The sequence below is a fragment of the Diorhabda sublineata genome, chromosome 7, assembly GCF_026230105.1.
Source record: "Diorhabda sublineata isolate icDioSubl1.1 chromosome 7, icDioSubl1.1, whole genome shotgun sequence".
In the NCBI taxonomy this organism is placed as follows: domain Eukaryota; kingdom Metazoa; phylum Arthropoda; class Insecta; order Coleoptera; family Chrysomelidae; genus Diorhabda; species Diorhabda sublineata.
This window is the reverse complement of record NC_079480.1, coordinates 14,850,557-14,872,560: the sequence shown is the minus strand read 5'-3', so window position 1 is coordinate 14,872,560 and position 22,004 is coordinate 14,850,557. Positions and strand designations below refer to the sequence as shown.

At 32.9% G+C, this 22,004-nt stretch overlaps 1 protein-coding gene across 1 annotated transcript in view; it reads left to right on the top strand.

Moving 5' to 3' along the window:
- Positions 1–22,004, top strand: part of LOC130446379 (uncharacterized) — a 128,514-nt gene that overhangs the window by 77,308 nt on the left and 29,202 nt on the right. Inside the window, exons 7-8 of the mRNA XM_056782601.1 lie at positions 15,707–15,955; positions 21,192–21,403. Of these exons, the coding sequence (XP_056638579.1) occupies positions 15,707–15,955; positions 21,192–21,403 (461 nt within the window). The remainder of the gene's footprint in view (positions 1–15,706; positions 15,956–21,191; positions 21,404–22,004) is intronic.

Genomic DNA, 22,004 nt, shown 5'->3' with positions numbered 1-22,004 from the left:
CGAGATCTTCACAAGTCATCTGTGTTTGAACTCATCTTTAAAGATGGCTGCAAGCTCCTGTCTCGTTCTTTTCTTGATGTCTTCAATGTTTTCAAATCGCAGTCCTTTCGTGTCCCTTTTCATGCGTGGAAACAAGAAAAAGTCGCACGGAGCCAGGTCAGGCGAGTAAGGTGCGTGGGGCAGCGGAACCATGTTATTTTCAACCAAAAACTGGCTAACAGTGATGACTGAGTGTGCAGATGCGTTTTCATGGTGGAAGAACCAGTCATTTGTATGCTGAACCGAGCTCCAAGATATTCTACTGATTTCAGACAGTTGATCAATTGTCTGTCGACGGTCTGTGCCATCATAAAAAAACGGAGCAGCTAGCAAAAACGGTCACTAGTAACAGAACGTGAAAGGTCAACGGCCCACGCGGCTATTTTCTTTTTATTGATGGGCACTTTCAAATCATGAGGTTTGGTTGATGAAAATGAAAAAGAATTTGTTGTTGTTTTTTTATGAGAAGGAATGTTTAATCGATCAATAAATAAATTCCTTTCCGATCTGAATCATACTGGAAACTCAAGTATGTCGATTGATTTTTTCTGGTCTTTTGGGGACTGTACAAAGTTGGCCATCATTTCTTATATTCTGAAACATCTTCTGTTTTTAGCTCTATGATTGTATATGATGAGCTGGAATTCAAAACCAAATCAATGTATTCTCCTACGACGTATTCTCATGCTTTCGAACAATTTTTTATGACTCCAAAATCACGGTCATTTGGTGAAAACGAATGATAACGTATGGAAAAATACTGATAAATAAATGTAAATAAGATAATATCAACGATCCAGCGCATTCATCAAATTTTAGACTCTTCCATTATAACCGGACAGGACCGGCTTCACGGTCCATGTTATGCACAAGATCGTGAAAAAATTAGTTCATCACACTAAAAAATTTCACTGAAACTCCAATGCTTTATTGTCCAGTTTTTCTAACTGCAACAGTCTACAATTTTTTTCTCTCGGACACTTATGAATTTTGTTAATCGAAATCCTCATGACAATTACTTTTCGCGTCACAGTCAAACGCCTTCATAATTGTACACTTTGAATGTCTCTAGATAGAAAATATTATCTTTATAATAACATAAACCACAGATATAAACGGACATGAACGGCTTCGTGGTCCATATTATGGACGAGATCGTAAAAAATGATTCATTACACTAATAAATTTCACTAAAACTCCAATTATGTCTAATTCTCTCCAGTTTGTCTCACTGCAAAAGTCTTTTGAATAACCATATAATTTCCAGCGTTTTCCTTCGGATACTTATGAATTCTGTGATGACAATTATTTTTCGCGATAGGGTCAAGTGCCCTTCTCAATTGTACACTTCAAATGTTTTAAAATAGAAAATATTATCTTTCTAACAAAATAAACCACAGATTTAAGTGGACATGACCGGCTTCGTGGTTTATGTTACGGACGAGTTCGTAAAAATGGTTTATTATGTGAGACAATGGTAGATTTTGTATAAACTCAAATGTTACAGCTGCAACATCTTGTTCCTTACAAAGATCTTGAACTGATGAAATTTTGTCCTAAAATTCCTTTGCACGTCTTTTATGGATCATTAACTGAACTTCCACGGAACGTTTTTTATTTTCTAGTAAGCACACTGTATAGATGATCGTTGAACGTTGAACTAAAATGAACTAAAAAAATATACTTCCTCATTCTAGACACCTATTGGTTCCGCACTTATTACCTTCGAGAATTACCCCGAAAGTTATAATTTATTTCGTAACTAGAAATAACAAGTCACGTTTTTTTCTACGAAAAATCATTTTAAGATACCACATGACGTAACCTGGTTCGAATCCAGGTTGTAGAAATAAAATTTTGCCAGATGTTACCGTACAACGACCTAAAAAACTGTCACAAACTCGTTTCGTAAACACGCCTCGTAATTTTCTATTGAACACGAAAACTGTTGTCCGAGGGAAGTGAGTAACGTCTACTATTAATTATGAACCAATTTACGTTTCAATTCACCATAAAAATAAGAAAATATCGATGATTACAAACATTCTCATATCATAATTCGATTTTCAATTACATTAGAAGTTGAACTGAAATCATCAACTTCTTCACATGCTGTGACCGTTATCGATTGTTGGTTCCCATTTTGGCTTTCATATTTTCTTCTATTCTTATTGATTCATTCATGCAACTGATTTCAAACAATTTATTATATATTATAAACAACATGCGTAATAAAAATAATAATTTATTATTACAACACACAATTTTTTCTACTATAGTTTCCTAGTAATCTCTTCGTTCTTCATCATCATGTATTCCGTTTTCTATTTATATCTCTTTTAACAATTATAGATTGGAATAAACCTTGTTTAAACAGCAGATGTATTAGATAATAATTTACCAACCGTTTTTTTTTTTCATTATTTCATTTTTGGTAAAAAGCGCGCAAGCTCTAATTACCACTGATCCATTGTCACATCTTTACCTTCGTCTAACTTACTTCATCAACCTTTTGGAATATTTTTCGTTTAAGTGCTAGCAGATCTACGAAGGTTGCTACTTAACCTTGGGAATAGATAAATAAAAACAATAACTTTGATTGTTTTTGTAAGAATTCTCCATTAAGAGCAACGAACGCGCCTGGAACAATCATTTTTAACTGTTAAAAAACATTTTTGCTCTAACTGTTGTAAGACAACTCGCATTGCCGTGGCGATTGGTTTCCCTGATTCTTACGAAAACTTTTGGTAAACAAATGCTGATGTTCCATTCAGAATTCACCGTTCTACGTTGCTAAAAAGACACGTCTAGTTATACCGGTAGGTTGTAATGTCTTTAAACATTTTATTGTCGTTTATGATTGTGTTAGGCTGATCCAAACATCCAAGGTGTTCTTGGAAAATTGTAAAATATCCGATGTTGTATGAAGCTAGAATGAAGTCAAGACTTCTTGCTGATAACTCGTTTATATTAGTCCTTAAAAACTTAGAAAGCTTAGAGCTGATATTTCTTCCTCAAAATACAACTAGTGTTTTTCAGAAACTGCACTAAAAGTTCTAAAAGCTCTAGCCTAACGTAACCTAACCTAAAAGTTCTATTTTTAACATGCGGGACTTTGTATCTATTCAACTTCTTGTATTGAGCGAGAGTTTAAGTATTTGAGAGGTTTTTCATAGGAAATCAACTTGGGAAATGTCAAAAAGATGAGACGAATAAGCCTGAGCTTCCATCGAATATTAAAGAAGTTAAATCATTAGAAAAAAATTTTCTTCAATACTAAGATGTCCGAATATTAAGAGTTATGAATAAAATGAGTGTTAGTGTGCCCAAGAGACGTCAAATGTCATACAGACTATAGATAATAGCTTTCGAATACGATTATTTATTTTTTTCCTAATTTTGATTATAGTTCTGTAGATTTAACGACCACCCTGTATATTTTTGTGCATTACCAAACTTTATGAAGGAGGTTTTTGAATAATGATGGAAACGGTTTCCAATTAGAGACGTGCTCGCTTCTGTGTGATCAACTTTCCCCTGAATCTACATTTTCAAAAGCATCTGGAACATTTAGTCACTTTCCAAGAAATTCTCGTTTTATGTATACTACGAATAAACAAATGAATGTACCAAGGTGCAATAATGTCCATTTATTTTTAGAATTTCGATCTAATTTTAACCGTACGCTAAAAGTAAAATTTAGATCCGATATAAATAAAACTTGTCGTATTTATACTGTTGTTGATGTATAAATAAACACTAGTCTAGTTAAAAAATATGTTTACGTTATATATATAACGCATAAATTAATTTTTTTGAAAAATTTTCTCGAAAAACATCAATTCAAACGTAAAATATTTTATCTAAAACTCTCATCTGGATAGCAAATCGATTGAATGAATATTTGATGGATCGACTTTTAAATCTCAAGTATGTGGGGGGTCGATATCTCAAAAACTATGCGTCTTACAAAAAATTCGTGAAGACATAATTTGTTGCAAATTGTTTTGTCCACAAATATGTTCATATAACTTTTTGTTCTAAATTTGAAATTAAAGAAATTATAAGCAAAAAAGTGAGAAAATTTTGCTCTATAACTTTTTTTCATACATTTTTTCAAAAAAAAAATAACTTCAGATTAACCTTGTAGATGATTTTTTGAGAAAAGTTTTTTTCTATATTTTTTTTGAACTTCATTCATTTAAAACGCTGTTACAGCACTTCAAAAGTTTACAGGGTTCGTCAATGCTCATGAGAGAATTTTTTTCATTGTAAATATATTCTAAAAAAAATTTTTTTAAACCAAGTAATTTTTTCTGTGTATGAAAAAAGTTATAGGGCAAAAAAGAAAATTTTTATAAAAGTTTTCTCACTTTTTTGCTTATAACTTCTTTAATTTCAAATTTAGAGCAAAAAGTTACATAAACACATTTGTAGAAAAAACAGTTTGTAACAAATTAGGTTGTCACGAATTTTTTGTAAGACGCATAGTTTTTGAGATATCGCGAAAAAAGATGTTTGCACCCCAGTTTCCAAGATGGCGGCCGAAATACAAGGGTGACGACTCCACAAATCCTGAAATTGTAACATTTCAATGGACTCAACCACTTCTACAAAGTATTCAAAGATCTTGGTGGATGTCCACTGCACCCGCGCTGTGAGCACAGCTCAAATCATTAGAGAGTCATTGTACGTTTTATTCAAAATAAAAAATCTTGTATTTTGTACAATGTTGTTTGATAGTGGTGTAATATCAGCAGCAGCTAAGTTGTGGATTATAGAACATCTACCAAACAAGCGGTTTTCAGTCCACCCAATAAATAGAAGAAGCGAGAAAGTTCCACCCTTGAATAACTGCGAAGCAGCCAGCTAAACCACGCGGTAACCATCGATTTAAATCAAACGAGTTTGTTTTTCATAAACATCTCTGTAGACCTCCTGGATGTCACCTTCAACTTCCTAGTTCTGTTCGTACTCATAAAGGCAACCAAAAGGTAGAGAATATTTTGAAAGAAGAACAAAAATAGAAAGAAGATGGAGAAGCCAAGAAAATGAAAAAGAAGGAAGTGATAATAATTGAAGAGGAATTGATCGCAGCAATAAATAGCAAAATAATGATAAGGCAGCCGAGATTATACAGAACATGAGAAAAAAAAGTGGCCTCATATTTTTTACTTTGCTTTTCCATTTTCCAGTCCTGAATTCTTCTCTTTCTTAGTTCCATCATTTGTTTTGTTGCTTCTTTATATGTGTGACCAGCCACTATATTCTTCTGGATAGATTCCTTATTCCATTATCTGCTCTTCGTAGCCTCTCTCTCTCTTTTTCACCTCATAGTATCCTTCTGAATATTTTCCTTTACCATATATATCTAACGCCTCTTCACCGTCGTCTTCAATACCATCCCAAAATATACATAACTTTGAACTCGTTCTTAGTTCAGTTGTATGGACAAACTTCTAATTGCTCGTTTCATTTGTGGTGTTGTCATTATTATAAACTTCGATCTAAGTTGAAGGATCTACAATTTTCCTTGAGCTCGTTTTCAGATGTTGAAAGGATTTTTACATTGTTAGTGTCCCTGACCTTTTCAAACCAATTTTGTCTTTATATTCGTTTTTATATTATCTTTCATTTTGGTAAGACTTTTTTTGATGTTAAGGTTGTTCCTAATGATGAACAAATAATTTCTATTGACAGTATCGTGAGTTATTGAAAGATCTATGAAAACTGAGTAAATTGGTAGATCATATTAAATGTTCTACCAGACTACGAATTTATTTCCTTCAAATTCTGACAACCTTCTTTGATTTTTAGCCATTATTTTTTGGACTAGTAGCTGTATTCATTTTTTTTTCCAATCATGTATAGTCAAGTTAAATGACAAAAGGTTTCTTTAATAAAAAGCGTGACTACAAGATAGACGAAGTTTAGACAAACATTGTTGAAGGTCAAACGTTACTACTAATAAAGAACTATCAATTTTGGTCAATTTCTCATTTGCATCCTTAGAAATATGAACTTTTCATGCTGTTACCTGGAGTTCTGTTAGTTTTTTTTTTCTTCTCCTTTTTTTCAGCTTCAGCTTCTTTAGTTTGATACATATCACAATTTGAAGACGTGTCCACTATTGGAATTTTAAAAGAAATATTTGATGAAGCAAAAATTTTCGTTTATTCCTTTATTCACTACTACAGAGCTGGAAATATGTTCATTTATAAAATATTAGGTGGAGGATGGTCCCGGAAGTACATGACCTGACCTAGAGATGGCAGTAGTTGCTACTGTATTAGAAAATGAATAATCTCTACAACAAGTTTCAATTTTGAAGACGCCACGCTGGAACCATCAATAGAGAACGTTTTAGTGAATTTGCTCTGCTCCAAATAAGGCAAAGATCGTTCCATCTGTAGGTATGGTCATAGAGTTGGTTTCATGGGATGCGCGTGGGGTAATTTCCATTGGCGACATCTTGAAAAAGAAGAAATTGATCAAAATTGATGAGTTAAAGTTTGAATTGCCACCTCATGCACCCTTGGCCAGATTCACCTCCCTCGGATCATTTTCTGTTGAATAATGGTTATTTGGAGAAGAAAATTATTTGGATTTTGTTATGCCTTGAATGTTTTTTGAAAATACTATTCACTAGTAAAATAGATTTTTTATTTCTCATTTAATAATAATTTAGTCTTAATTATTTTCCAACCGGTTTGTTGTTTCAACATCATTCTTAATTTAGTTTCTCTATGAAATGTTGAGTTTATTATGATTGTTGATGATAAATAAAAAGTAGCAGTCCCTGACCTAAATTTATCGAGAACCAAAAATTTGAAAAATTTTGTTCACTCGACATCCATGAATTAATGTCTACCTTTATTATTTTGATATTATTTCAAATATATTGGCACAATTTGTAATATAATTGGAGTATAAAAATATTTGGAATATTTTGAAAAACTAGCCGTGAACGTTCGAGATCTTGAACTAGATTCAAAATTCAAACACACCTAATCAGTTATATTACATTGCCAGATTAACACAAATTTCATATAAAATTCGCGACCAAAACAGTTCCACAGTTGATACGTATTCCCAAAGTACATTCTTTCCAGTTCATCCGTAGTTCTGGTTGTGGTAATACCTCATGTAGTTTTTTTCTCTATCAATCGCTTTAAAGATTTCGTCCATCCAGGTCTTCCTTTGTCTTCTTCTGTTTTTTGCTCTACCTATTCTGGTTTCTAGGAATCTCATTTTCGTTCTAGGTGTCATTTTTCTGTGTCTTTCGTTCGTACAACTACCATTTTATATATTTCTACTATTATTTCATTGGGTATTTCATTAGAAAAGATGATTTTTTCGCGTTACATAGTTTCCCTGTATTTGCTTTTCTTTTATTTTATTTCTTTCTCTAATGTTCCATATTCTAATTTTGTGATATATAGAATTGATAAAATCTCTAAATTTATTACTAGAAATCGAATGGTTTCCAATATTCTGTATTATAATAAAATTAATAAACAATCGTATATATAAAACGATAACTTTGAGTTTGATGCATATTAATGTTAAATTTTAAGTTTCAACTGAAGCGGTAAGTTCGGAAGTAACTTTCAACTTTCGATATACCGCAGGAAAGTTCAACCTGATAATTCAATACGAAATACAATACAAGGTGTCCCACGACAAGTTAAAACTATCTGTATATGGCGAAATATTTATAGTAAAATCATAAAAATTTCTACGTTTGGGTTTTCGGATATGATCTTTTTAACTGAAATATTTTCAAAGATGGCCGATTTACGGTTCTACCGGAAGTCGAATATAACTTTGTATATTAAAACGTTTTTGAAATCTACGTAAAATTTTAGTATACATTTGTCTAAGAAGTTTTCCGAAACATGCACAATTTTTGAGTTATTGATTTTTTTGTAAATAATTTGACTGTTACAGACCCTTATAAATTATTTTTTTACGAGGATACCCCTATTGGGTTGCTTTTAACAAGGTCAGAAATTTTTAATCTACGTTGAAAATTTTTTATTTTATACAGGGTGTGTATAAAAAGTGTTCAAAGTTTAACGTCAAAAATATCAAATTTCTTCATTTTTTTATCTAGAACCACCAGGTTTTTTTCTATTTTAATGCGTTCAATTATTTTTCTTTATCTTGTGGTCTGTGAAAAAAATCAAATCAAATTTTATTCACTAATCCTATTCCAACTTTCAGTCGTCTCCGAGATATTTGAGGTTTTAAATTATTATTGTATTTTTCAACAAGTTTTAATTTCTATGTATACTTTTGGTATACTTTGGAATAAATGACACTTATTTAACTGTCATTAGTCAATTGTTGATAATTTCGAAAATAGTTAAAATAACTCGATCTGAATTTAATCCCGAATAAATAAAATTTAGACCGCACCTGCATGTCTAAAAGTTTACAGAAATAATTTAATATCTGGATAACGGTAAGGCTTAGGTATAGGAAAGTAAACATGAATTTACCTTATTCTTTACCCCTGAATGCATTAAAATAGAAAAAACCGAGTGGTTCTATTCAAAATAATTGAGAAATTTGATATTTATGAAGTTGAACTATGAACACTTTTTATACGCACCCTGTATAAAATGGAAAATTTTTCAACATAGATTCAAATACGTCTGACCTTGTTTAAGGCAACGGAACAGAAACCATTTTCATATATTTGAGGGTATTTTCGTAAAAAAATAATTTATCAGGGTCAAATTTTTTACAAAAAAATTAATAACTCAAAAAGTATGCATGTTTCGAAAAAAGTTCTCAGACAAAAGTATACTTATATTTTACGAAGATTTCAAAAACGTATTAATTTACAGGGTGTTCTATTCAAAATAACAAAGTTACATTAATTCTGGTAGAACCGTAAATCGGCCATCTCTGAAAATATTTTAATTAAAAAAATCGTATCCGAAAACCTAAACGTAGAAATTTTCATGATTTTCCTATAAGTATTTTGCCATTTACAGATAGCTTTAACTCGTCACGGGACACCCTGTATAATCCTGAAGGTCAGTAGTGAGCTATAAATCATTGTACGTTAAATGATAGAGAATGTAAAGACTATGTATGTGGCATTAAGTAAACCATTATCAATACGAGGGTTGCCACTAAAATTTGAAAGAAACAAATGAAATTTTCAGAATTTGATATGGCTTTTCAAAAACATATGATTTGAACGCATCAACCGCTTCTTCAAGTGTAGAAAAACGTTAATATTTGATCTGCAGAAATAAAAAAAAATCAATGGATGCCAAACAACGATTATACGAGGGACGATCCATCAATTCGATGTTTTAACTGTTCAAAAACGTTTCTATTTGAACTGATCTGTGAGAACTCGCAATGTCGTAGTGGAGAATGATTCGTTTTCTGCGATTAGTTTCTTTCGAACACTCCTGGCAAACAAATACCGGTGTAACATTCAAAATGTCCAGTCTTTCCAGGCGATCATTTGCTTCAATGTATGCGAACAACTTTTGTTGTATTTGGTTCGAGTTGAAAGACTCATACAGTCGTTTTTTGTATGTGGTATCTAATGAAAACAAATCTTTTTGTCGTCCAAATGTTCATGCGAATAGAACTTATGACCAGGTATGCCTCAATCTCAAAGTATGTCTCATGATGTTTACGTATAGCATCGATTTTTCTCTGGCACAACTGTCGTTCTTGAACGGTTTAATCCACATCCAAAGTCATAGAAAATCGTTGCACGAACTCAAATAGCACTCGTATAACAAAACTTAAGTAACATCCCTCATAATATAAAATTTCTAGAATATAAATTCTAAATTCCCAAGCCCCCAACGCAAAAATCGATTTACTGAGGCTAAAGTACATTTGAATAACCTCAGTCATATATTCGGAGCTAACCTAACCTAACCTAACCTAACCTAATCTAACCTAACCTAACCTAACCTAACCTAACCTAACCCTTGAGTGATCTAATGATATAGCACGAATCTATCAATCACATAAGCGACTGTTATTTTTCCTTGACCAGAGGATTTTCGAAAAAATCGAAGCAAACGGTAAAAAACGTGGAGGTGTTCAAACGCTTATTCGGAAGATATTTCTGTGGTTTGTGTCCAGTTGAACGTTCAAATGAAAAAGAAAGAGAAGCTTTTGTCAAAATTACTGAAAATTTTCAGGATAACTTCTGACCTTACCAAAAAAAAATGCTCGATGCATATTATAAATTGAGATGTAATATATTTTTGAAAATACAGTTTTTCTATTCTCTCTTCAAGTGACGAGCTTGAAGATTAAGATATCACTAAAATTGAAAAATGCTACCAAGGAAAATTGGAACCTGCTAAGGTTGCGGACTACTTACTAGAATGTACCTTTCTCCCTTGTAGCCACAAGGGTTTAAAATATGAGTCACTGTATACATTTGTAGAAGCATTATATAATAAGGGTTAAGTTTTTGTAAAAACGGATTTAACATTATGGTAATTCGTAGCGAATTTCCCTAAAAGCGAATAAATCTCAAAGAAATTTTTGATACTCGTAGATGTATAAAAACGTTTTCAAATCGTCAAAACCATTCTCTGAATCTGATTTATTTCAGATCAACTTGTGTTCTGAAACTAATTTTGTTTTGTATACTCACTATTCTGACAACAACATAAAAGCACTCAATTCCAATTTGGAGTTATTTGCTTTTGAAGTTTCCAGTTTTTGATACGTTCAATTGAATTACTTTGTAATAATAATGTAAAAAGGATTCGCTCGAGGTAATTTTCAATGATTTTACAGTTAATTAAAATAAAAACAAAGGAAACACATATAGGAATCACTATATTCCGACTTTTCGAAATTAATTTTTAATGGATACCTTTTTTTTTAGTTTAGTCAAAAAATTGTTTACATAAAAACACAAATAGAAAAATCTAAAGATAAAATTCATAGAAGAAAACTACAATTTCAGTTGGCGAATGATTATACATTTTTTACGTTGTAAAGTATTGAGCTGTTAACTAATTCTGAACGTGGAGTGAGTAGTGCCGTGAACTGCACTAAAAAGTATACCAAATAATTTTATACAAGACTAATATTCTATATAGAAGTGGAAACTGAAAACAGAAACATAGATAGATAACAAAATACAAATTAAAAGTACAAAAAATTATTCAAAATTAAAGAAAAACATCACAAATTAATCTCCAAACCTGGAAAGAACCGTTCGTCGTTCGTTTTTTCTTTTTTAATCTGTATTATTGCAATAACAAACATATAACCACAACCCCAATTCTGCAGAGGAGAAATTCCTATATCAAGGCCAACCCTTCTTATCATGAAAAATTTCATTTCATCACACTCAAAATATATAAAAGGAACAAATTATATAGAGGGCGTTACTAGTTTTGAAAGATTTGAATGGAAACTTAATAGTTCAAGTAAATCTTTCGAAAGTAAACTGAATCAACACTACGACATTTTTTTTAAACGTCTATTAGGCTGAATCAGTCGCTGATTGGTGGATAGGACAGCAGTTTCAATTTCTACCATTAAAATATTTCCTACTGCCTGTCGTATTATTTCAATCATATCATCTCTTATCGTGACATCTGTTGGTGTAAACGAGATCTTTTATTCGGCCCCACAAATGAAAATCAAAACAAGTTAGATCTGCAGATCTGGGTGGCCAAATAAATAAACTCCCGCGTCTTACCCACCTATCAGGGTATGCTTGATGCTATAGATTTTTCGTCAAAAAAATCGCATTTTTCAATAGTTTTTCACGTATAACACTGTAATGATGCATTTTATCGAAAAAATTGTCATAAACAAAAATGAAGCTTATAAAGCTTATATAAAGTCATTAAAGAACTTAAAAAGACCTTTCAAATGATTACTGATAAAAGTCGTTTAGACTAAAATTTCAGTGAGATGTAAAATAATTAAAACTAAAAATAATTACACTAAAACTAATGCAATTTCATTGAAAATCAAAATTAAACTTATTCCTTGTACCAAATACTATATTTGGAGGTTATTTACGACATATGGAAGTTTGACTCATTAGAAATGCATAGTTTTGAAAAAAATGAGCTTTAAATGATATATTTATATGTATTTTTCGATAAGGGGTGGTTTTCGACACTTAAAAACAATTTGATCAACTGGTGACCACGTAGATCTTGATATGTAGGGTAACATCAGCTTAATTATAAATTTTCAGGAAAATCGGAGCTGCATTAAAGATTTCGGAGGTTTGACAACATTTTGAGCTTCAATGCCTGCAGTCCAACGACTCTAATATTGGATCTTCCACATCCAACAGAGATTTGTTTAGGATCAGTAATGCATATTATGGTGGATTTAATCCACCATTACTATGAAACGTAGTCTCATCTGTCCACAAAATATTTCGTTACAAATATAACTTTTTTAAATGATGGAAAAACTTGTATCATCAGCCAACTATATGTTTGAAGAAAAATTCTTAACGTAAATTTACATTCCAAACATCTCGTTTATATAATTCAACTCAGGTAGTCCTGCAGATAATTTGGTGGTGGTGTGTGTATAACTAAATCATTATTATTCTAAACCTGAATGCGGTTGTGATATTGGAATCAAACTTCACTTAACCGACTCTAACTTTCGTCGAATTCTGTTTGATTATCCTAACTTTCCATGAAGGTAGTAATACCTCGATTCTGCCAAGAAATATATTTCAAAGTTATAATTGCTTTCGATTCACTTTGAATTCGTTTGAATTTCAAATTACATCAACACTAACAGACGTTTATATATAAAAAAAACTGAATCGCTTTTTAAAAATACCAAGAACAAAATTTAAGAAAAATTGTTTACTTAAAATTACAAAAAATCAGAATTTGTAGTCCCGACTCAGAACGGCTTCGGAGAAAACTAATAATACTTGTAAGTCCAGTTGTCCAAAGAATAAGTACCTACAGGAAACTTATAGGGACAGGCAACTTTTGCAACTTCTGATCGAAGGGAAAATCTAGGGAAATCGCCGTCCTGTTAGACGACAGGCTTCATGGCTGATTTAGACACTGATAAAAAGGACCAGAGACAGAAATAACTTTGTTAGGGTTATTAGTTAGAAGAGGGCACCCAAAGAAGAAGAAGTCCAGTTGTGCTTAACCGATTTTTATAAACTTGAAGTTGTTCGAAAGAGCTTTTATTCAGCAATATAAAATATATGAAATCTATGCAATTCAATTAGCAACGAGAATGCTATATATCATATATTGTGATTTCTCAATATATACAACTTATGCTTCAAGTTTGAAGACGCCACGTTGTTTAATTTTTGTTTGGCAGCCATCAATAGTGAACTTGTAAACATAGAAAAAATTTAAAGTTTAGACGAGACCGTACGACCTGCAGGGACCAGCATCACAGTCGACCAAATGAGGTAACTACGCCAGAAATGTTGAAGAAAATCCACTGGATGATCGTCGACTCAAAGTGCGCGAGCTACAGATATTTGAGGCATTTCAAAAAGTGAAAATTTGGACATGGTAAAGATTGGTGCCACGTCTGCTCACAATTGGTTAAAAATGTCGTCGTGAAGATGTTTCCATCGAGTTTTTGGCAATTTTTTACAGAAAGAAAGGTCACTTCACCCCCGGAATAAAAGAAAACAATCAAAACAATGGACTGAAAAAGAAGAACGGGCTCCAAATAAGACATAGACCGTTCCATCTGCAGGCAAAGTTATGGCGTCGTTTTTTTGGGATCCGCGTGGGATAATTTCCATTGACTACCTTGAAAAAGAAAAAACTATCAACTGCGAACTTATTGCAATGTTTGAGCGAAGAAATCAAGCAAAAACCACCGCATTTTACTTAGAAGTAAATGTTGTTTCATCAAGAAATGTACCAACTAACAAATCCGTTAATGCAATGGCCCAAATTGATGAATTAAAGTTTGAATTGCTACCTAATGCACCCTATTCGCCAGATTTAGCCTTCTCTGATTATGCTCTGTTCCCAGACTTAAAAAAATTCCTCGGTGGTCAAAGATATCTAACAAGGAGCTTGACGATTTGTTTTTTCTTTGTTGGAATTTTGAAAATAAAGTTAATCAAATTCAAAATAGCGAAAACCGAATGTCTATATCTTTTTTCTGTAAATTTTTCCTGATATATGAACAATTTCCTTTCTTATATTTGCCCACCCGGTACTTTCTGTATTTATATTAAGTGGAATTATTGCTTGAAATTCATATACTTCATCGGAAAAATATGGAAAACAAAATTTAATCTGGACTTTTGTTCTAATGTACCAACTCGTGATCGTGATTGTCATGAATATTAGACCACACTTGACGGAAGATTACGCAGCTCGAAATTTTGATTATGGAATGAAAAAACAATATATATTTAAAATGTATTTCAGTAAGAAATATACTACATTCTAATTGCCTAACACCTAACCCAACTTAACCTAACCTAACCTAACTTAACTCCCGCTGACAGGGGATGAAATTTAATACTAATGCTATTTATAACCTGTCACAAGCATCCACACCACGTTAATTGTTTGAAAAATAAAAAAGAAGAAACGAATTTATTATTGGTGGTAGTATTGGGGATAGAATTTTAACTAATTGCAAAGTGTGCATTGTTAGGGCTTCCGAAAATTTCAAAAACTCATTTCTCCATTGGATATTGTTCAAAAGCTACCTAATATTAAAATCCAATTTGAATGTAGAAATTGTAGCTTTCAATTTTTGAGTTTTCAAACTTTACAATTTGGATTTGGTACTAAATTTACGAATTGTATCATGTACTCCAACCACCTTTTCGTTTATCTAAAATATCCACATGCTTATCTCAACGGATTAAAAATCATCACGATCTGCAGCACACCTTCAGCAGTTAATCTCAACGCAAATTCAAAATTCAGTGGATACATCGGGCAAATCTACAGAATCATAAGATTAGTGTATAGACAAATGTATAAGTGAAGCTGTACATGAAAAAATCGATGAACACATCATTTCCCATAACTTTCCGCATTCCTAGCAAATATTTGAGATTCTCAAGTTTTATCTACATAAGCCTTCACGAAAAAATTTAGTTTCAGTGTAAAAGAATGAAGCTAAAACGAAAGATTTAACGATCTGGAAATGCTACCCAAAAAAAATTTTGATTCTAGATCTTGCACGTGTTGCTTCATTCTGTTTGAACGATATTCCATCCAATTCTTCTAGTTGAAATAGAAAAAAATCGTTTCTGTAGTGCTTGGAATCCATAGTCGTTTGGTGCGCAATTTTTTTAAAAAAACAAATCCTGATGATATCTCCTACACCAGGTATAAAAAATCATTCAACCATGGGTCATAAATCTGGTTATTCCCGTGTAAATTTAGCTCTTTGTGGTTGTGTTTCACATGTGATTCTTTTCATTTTTTTAAGCATGGCTCATCGACATATTCAGCCACATCTATGATACTCTTCTTTCTTGGTTTGAATTTTCCTAGTTGGCGTTGATCGATTGACATTGCTCCAACACAACTGAATGGAATTTGTTATTTCGAAAATATTGATAAGTTGAAGACTGTTTTTTCGTATAAATTTCCATGTGATGGACGTATTCAGCGGATTACCTTCAAGATTCAATCATAAAAGTTATAATTTGTTACAGATACGGCAGTCCGCATCACAACAGATCCCAATCTGTGAAAACTCCTGGTCGATCTTCCGGAAGACCGAATTATTTGTGCCTTCCGCAACAAAGATCGAGAGTGGCTTCCATGCCGAACACAGGTGTCGAAGAAGAGTATTATAGACTTAGACATTTCTCCATAACTGGTAAGGGAGTTGTCAACAGGGGGGACAGTCTAAAAAGTCGAAGATCCAGATCAAATAATTCTGTAGCTTCCAGTAATTCAAGGTAAGATAGATGATTCAAACAAAAGAGATTTAATTTTGGTGATAGGTCTCATTAGATATGTATCATTAAATAGAAAAAATTATTTGCATTAACATAGGACTCTAAAAAGTAGGACTGAAGAGTTGGAATTAACTCATGATAATCCAAATTTTATTTTCGATTCTTAATCTTAGATATACGAACAACCAAATGGAATAAATTCATTAATAACATGCCGATTTGTATTTTTATACAAGGATTTTTTCAAAAAAAATAACAATTATACAGGGTGTGTCATATGATAATGATAAAAACCAACTCTCTTATTTTAAATACAATTTTTCTAATATTAGATCCCTATAAAATGGCCTCAAGAAAGACTATTTCGATAGAAAAACGTTTTTTTTATGAATAAGTGATGCTTTAAGTCTTCCTCTTCTTCCTCTTCTTTCTCTTCTTCCTCTTCTTCCTCTTCTTCCTCTTCTTCCTCTTCTTCCTCTTCTTTCTCAGCTTCCTCTTCTTTTGGTTTCACACTCTCCTCACTGGTCTTGGACCAACTGTAAGATAATGTTTCAAGTACCCAGGACTGTCCAACCAAACTGTAAGGTGGTCCATAGGAAAGTTCAATTAGAGGGCTCAACGTGTTAAATATTTCAAATCTGCTGCTTGCAATGCACTTTTTTGTTTAGCAGCCATAGATCTGTAGATTGCTTTATAAACTTTTAATTTAGTACTTATTGAGACTTCTCTTTTATTCATTAAGCAGTTGTTCAGGCTCTAATATGTGTTTATGGTGTTTCTAATTCTCTTTCTTCGTCTTCATTGCCTGTATTGTCTATTTCTGTTCTCATTCTTTTAATCTTACGTCTCTCTATATCTTTGTTGTTTGAATGCCATTACTACAGTCTTTTCTACATTTATTTTCATGCCAAATTGCTTCAGTGTGTTGTTCCAGCAGCCAAAGTAGATCTTAATTATTTTAAGCAATAAGGACTATATCCTTAGCATATTCTCCTTAAGATATTTCCACTATTTGAAGGTTCTTTCAATTGGCCGTGCAGTTATTTATTGTATCATCTAAGTCCATATAAATAAATTCCTAGTCGTCCAGCTTCATCTTCAATTCAATATTCTGCAGTATCTGAAGCAAATTTTTCTGAATCGGCGGGTAGAAAAATGCGGATCGATATAATGGCCACCTCGATCACCTGATCTGACTCTCTTAGTTTTCTTGAGATAAGATTTATACAGAAAAATCAGTTTTTTAATTCACGCCTGGGATGTTTAAACGATATATTTAGACTAGATATAGTTAAAAGCAAGATTCCATTATCTCTGCAAACGTCAATGTTGTTTTCTACCAACACGATTCAAGTATCCGTAAACAACTCAAATAACTCTCGTATGACAACAAGTTCTGAGTACGTTTATTATTAAAAACGTCAAATGTCATGATGACAATGTCACATTTGACATATTCACATCAGTGTTGCCATTATTACGTTCACTATAAAAAACGTCAAATGGCATGATGATAATGTCAGATTTGACATATTCACTTCAGTATTGCCATTAGTACGTTCACTATTAAAAACGTCACACATCATGATGACAATGTCAGATTTGAAATATTCACATCAGTGTTATCATTAGTACGTTCACTATTAAAAACGTCACACACCATGATGACAATGTCAGATTTGACATATTCACATCAGTGTTGCCATTAGTACGTTCACTATTAAAAACGTCACACATCATGATGACAATGTCAGATTTGAAATATTCACATCAGTGTTATCATTAGTACGTTCCCTATTAAAAACGTCAAATGTCATGATGAGTGTGTCAGATTTGACACATCCACATCAGTGTTGCCATTAGTACGTTCACTATTAAAAACTTCAAAGACATGATAATGTCAGATTTAACATATTCACATCAGGGTTGCCATTAGTACGTTCACTATTAAAAACGTCAAATCTCATGATGACAATATCAGATTTGACATATTCACATCAGAGTTGCCATATTAAAACTTAAGTAGCAACTTTGGTATATCTGAATTACTCATTAATTTTTTTTATTAATTATTAATATCAGTGATAAAGTTGATGAAATGTCAGTGATTTTCTATAAAATTCTACCTACCTTTATATAACAAGGTTTGTATTTTCCAATTAGAATTTGTATCAACTTGTAATTACTTTATCTGATCGATATTAATTAATAAAAAGTTGCTATAATTAAAATAGATAATTGAAATGTGGGGAATTTAATAAAAGTTTCGTACGGACAGAAAGAGATTACGTCATTAAAAAAAAAAGTTTGCTTCGAAACTTCCACTTTGCTCAGGCCACTTCGTGAATGAAAAATATATAAAATTATTGTGACAAAATAAACAGAAAAGTTATAGGCTACAACAAATGTGTCAACTAGATTAAGTAATGGAAAGTACTTAACCAAATGGACGTTCTAGACCACTCAATCAACTCAATCTTTATTTGGAAATTATCAATGTAGTTAAAATAGACGGTATGATAAGTCAAAGCTCTCTAGATGTATAGAAACGTGGAATACTTCTTGGTAGAGAGCGATTAAGTAACTTAAGCTAGAAACCAGAACAACACTTAGGATAGTTGATGAGCCTAAATTTGTAAACAAGTCAAAGACCAACTTCTTCACGTTGCACTAGGTTGGAGACAATGAAAGGAACCAGCAATAGAGAGAATAGAAATATTCCAAAAAGTTTGTGACCCTCCTTACTGAGGAAACAAGCAAAAAGTTATTGAAAGCTTAACCCGTTATAACAAGTCTATAGTCAGTGAAAAGTGGACAGTGCGCCGAGCTTGAGTCAGTCTGCTGTTTCTAGAGTTTACCGTCGTTACCAAAAGTATCAGTCACTTCCACGTTTCATTATAACCACATCACTGAGATAACTGGTGTTTAAATCCAACAAGAGCTGAGAGAAAAGCGAAAGGTGGTGGTACAATCAGAAGAACACCAAAGGTAGCTAACCTCGAGCCGAAAAGACCCGATACTGGTCCCAAATTAACCTCAACCTACCGAGTAACCCGTCAATGGGTTGCCAATGCGCACGTTAATTGAGCTGACGGACAATGGGGCTGCGTTTCTTAACAGACGAGATCAGATTGAGTCTGCATGTAAGCGATAGAAGATAACGAATCTACAGAAGATCTGAAGAAAGATTCGCGAGGTGCACCATGAAGGAAAACGTGGTTTTTCGATGGTTTGAGCGGACATTTCGTTGGAAGCTAAAACGGAGTTGGTTTTTATGGAAAGTGGAAAAGATATGTAGGAGAAATTTTAGAGGATCAAGTCGTTTCCTACGCTAGTTTCATCCTGATACAGGACAATGCTCGTCCTGCGCATAGCTCGGACTTAAATCATATTTATGGAATGGGAAGTTATGGGTTAAGAAATTCTGCTCCAATCTTAAAATCTCGCTCATACTGGAATAGCATCGAACAAGTTAAGAAGTTATGGGTAAATTTTGACGAATTTATGTTTATTTTATCGTTACTGTTAATATCAATTTTCCATCCTATCCGTTTGATATTTTTTCTTCACCAAAAAATAGCACTATAAAAAATTGGAGCTCTCATTTTAAAGCTAAGACTGATGACTTCGAGATGCTACGGATTTTTTGCTGGAGACGTTCTGACCGCGAGCATACGACTAGAGTTTAATTTTTTTATTTGAGGACAGTTTGACATTGACAATTACTCAACCAAATGCTATGGAAGCTCGAAAAACAAAAGCAGATATTTACGAATAAGAGTGAACCGCGTTTTAATATTGATACGCTTTCAATTATGATTGGATTCGAATGAAATTAATTCGAGCGTATATGACAATCTAAAATCAATATTTTCAACTCAATCTAACTCACTTGTTCAACTCTCCTCAAACGAAAATAAGCTTTGCTTTCATCCTATTTATAGGAATAGTCGTTATTCAGAATATCGCATTATTTCCAGAGTTTCGAGCGTAAATTTCAACCAACACACTGTGTATCGATCTCTACCTCACCATTCTCTATGTTGTTGTTCGTCGATGCTAAACCGCTTAACTTCTTCATATTCCAATAACCTCTTAGGTGTTATAATGTTGAATTTCGTTTTACAAAAAAATTTCACGCGTAGAAATGATAATTCTGTTGTGAGTTGTTTTAGTGACAGTGTTGTACCTCTAGCGTGTATTCACGCACATATTGCAAGGTAAATGTCCTAATTATACCTAGTTTACTAGCTATAACCTACAGTGTTCTCCCCCTAATCAAAAATCTCTAAATTTCGAACAACCAATTAATAATTTCTTTCAATTCAAGTAACAAACCATTTCATCCAAATTTGATTTTCTTAATATAAAAATATAAAATCCTTTCACTTCACTTTATACGGTTTTTTGTGATTTCGCTAAAGCCTTCGATTTTGTTGATTAACAAACTAGAATATTTTGGCATCCGAGGTATTCTCTTAAAATGGTTTGTATCTTACCTTGAATGTCGAAATCAATTCGTACGAGCTAATGGTAAAGTTTCAAGTAAATTGGCAGCGGTGTGCCTCAGGGTGCAGTTTTGGATCCAGTTCTTTTTTTGATTGATGATTTGATGATCTCACGGACCAATGGTCAATTCACTTTATTCACGGATGACACCAGTGCAACCTGGAGTGGTCCAGATCCTAACTCCTTTTCAATCGAAATACCTGTCTCAACATGGCCACAGATATTATACAATGCTTCCCTCTTCTTTTCTGACATTTTTTTTTGCTTTTTTCCCGATACTAACCTCCTTTCAATCGAATAACCTGTCTCAACATGCCCACAGATATCGTACAATGCTTCTCTCTTCTGTTTTTGGATTGTTTTTGCTTGTTCCCCGATACTAACTCCCTTTCAATCGAAATACCCGTCTCAACATGCCCACAGATATCGTACAATGCTTCCCTCTTCTTTTTTGACATTGTATTTGCTTTTTTCCTGATCCTAACTTCCTTTCAATCGAATAACCTGTTCCCAGAGTAGTATTTGCAAGACCTGCAGAAAATCATTATCGATACCCTCGAGCATCTCTTCCGGCAGGCACCACTCGAACTACTCGAGTGTACAAAGGATTCAACCTCTTGCTTTTCATATAAAAAAATCAAAATCTGCGTAGTTGAATCAAAATTCATATTATTTTTGAGAAGATTCCATATAATTTGTATAATCACCACTTTTTGTTTTGTTTCAGTACGGAACAACTTCCTACTGCAGTATCAGCAACAGGTTCAGCTAGGACCTCAGCTTCTTGTAGCTTAGCTTCTTCAAGGGAATCGAGTACGAGTGCTCCAGGACCAGTACCATTCAAAGTTCTTATGCTTGGTGGACCTGCCGTTGGAAAATCTTCTTTAGTATTACAATTTATGACCTCGGAATATCTACATGCTTACGATACAAGCATCGGTGAGTTTATACTAATTATATTAGAAATTAACCAATAGAAGCGAAAAGTTTTGATTATTTGGGTTTCTAAGTGGGTGGGGTGGTTTGACAATGTTTTGGAGACAATCATGGTTTTGGTTTTTTTTAATGTTGATGTTAAGGCAATTGCTTGCTTCATATAAACCTCTACCAAAGACTTTTTCTGAATAATATTGAAGAGTAGAAAAGACAACACGCATCCCTGTCGCACGCCTCTTTTGATATTGTATGGTTCTGGTTCTAGTTATTCTCGTCTAGACCCTTCTTGTAAAGACAGTCCATCAGCTTATCGTGTCTTACTTTGTCGAAAGCCTTTTCGTACTTCGTAAAAATCTACTTTCCATGGCCATCATTCAAAAGCCAACGTTGGAAGCAAAACAATCTACTATGACTACACGAGGCGTCCAATCGTACCGGCGTTAGACACATCGTATGTTACATGCTTTATATTCACACGCATTAATTTACAATAGTTATAATTCGAATACTATACTACGACTAATTGAGAAACTAGGTCACTAGACACTGTGTTTGTTATAATCAATATGTTTAACCGTAATTACGAGTACACTACATAGTGTAA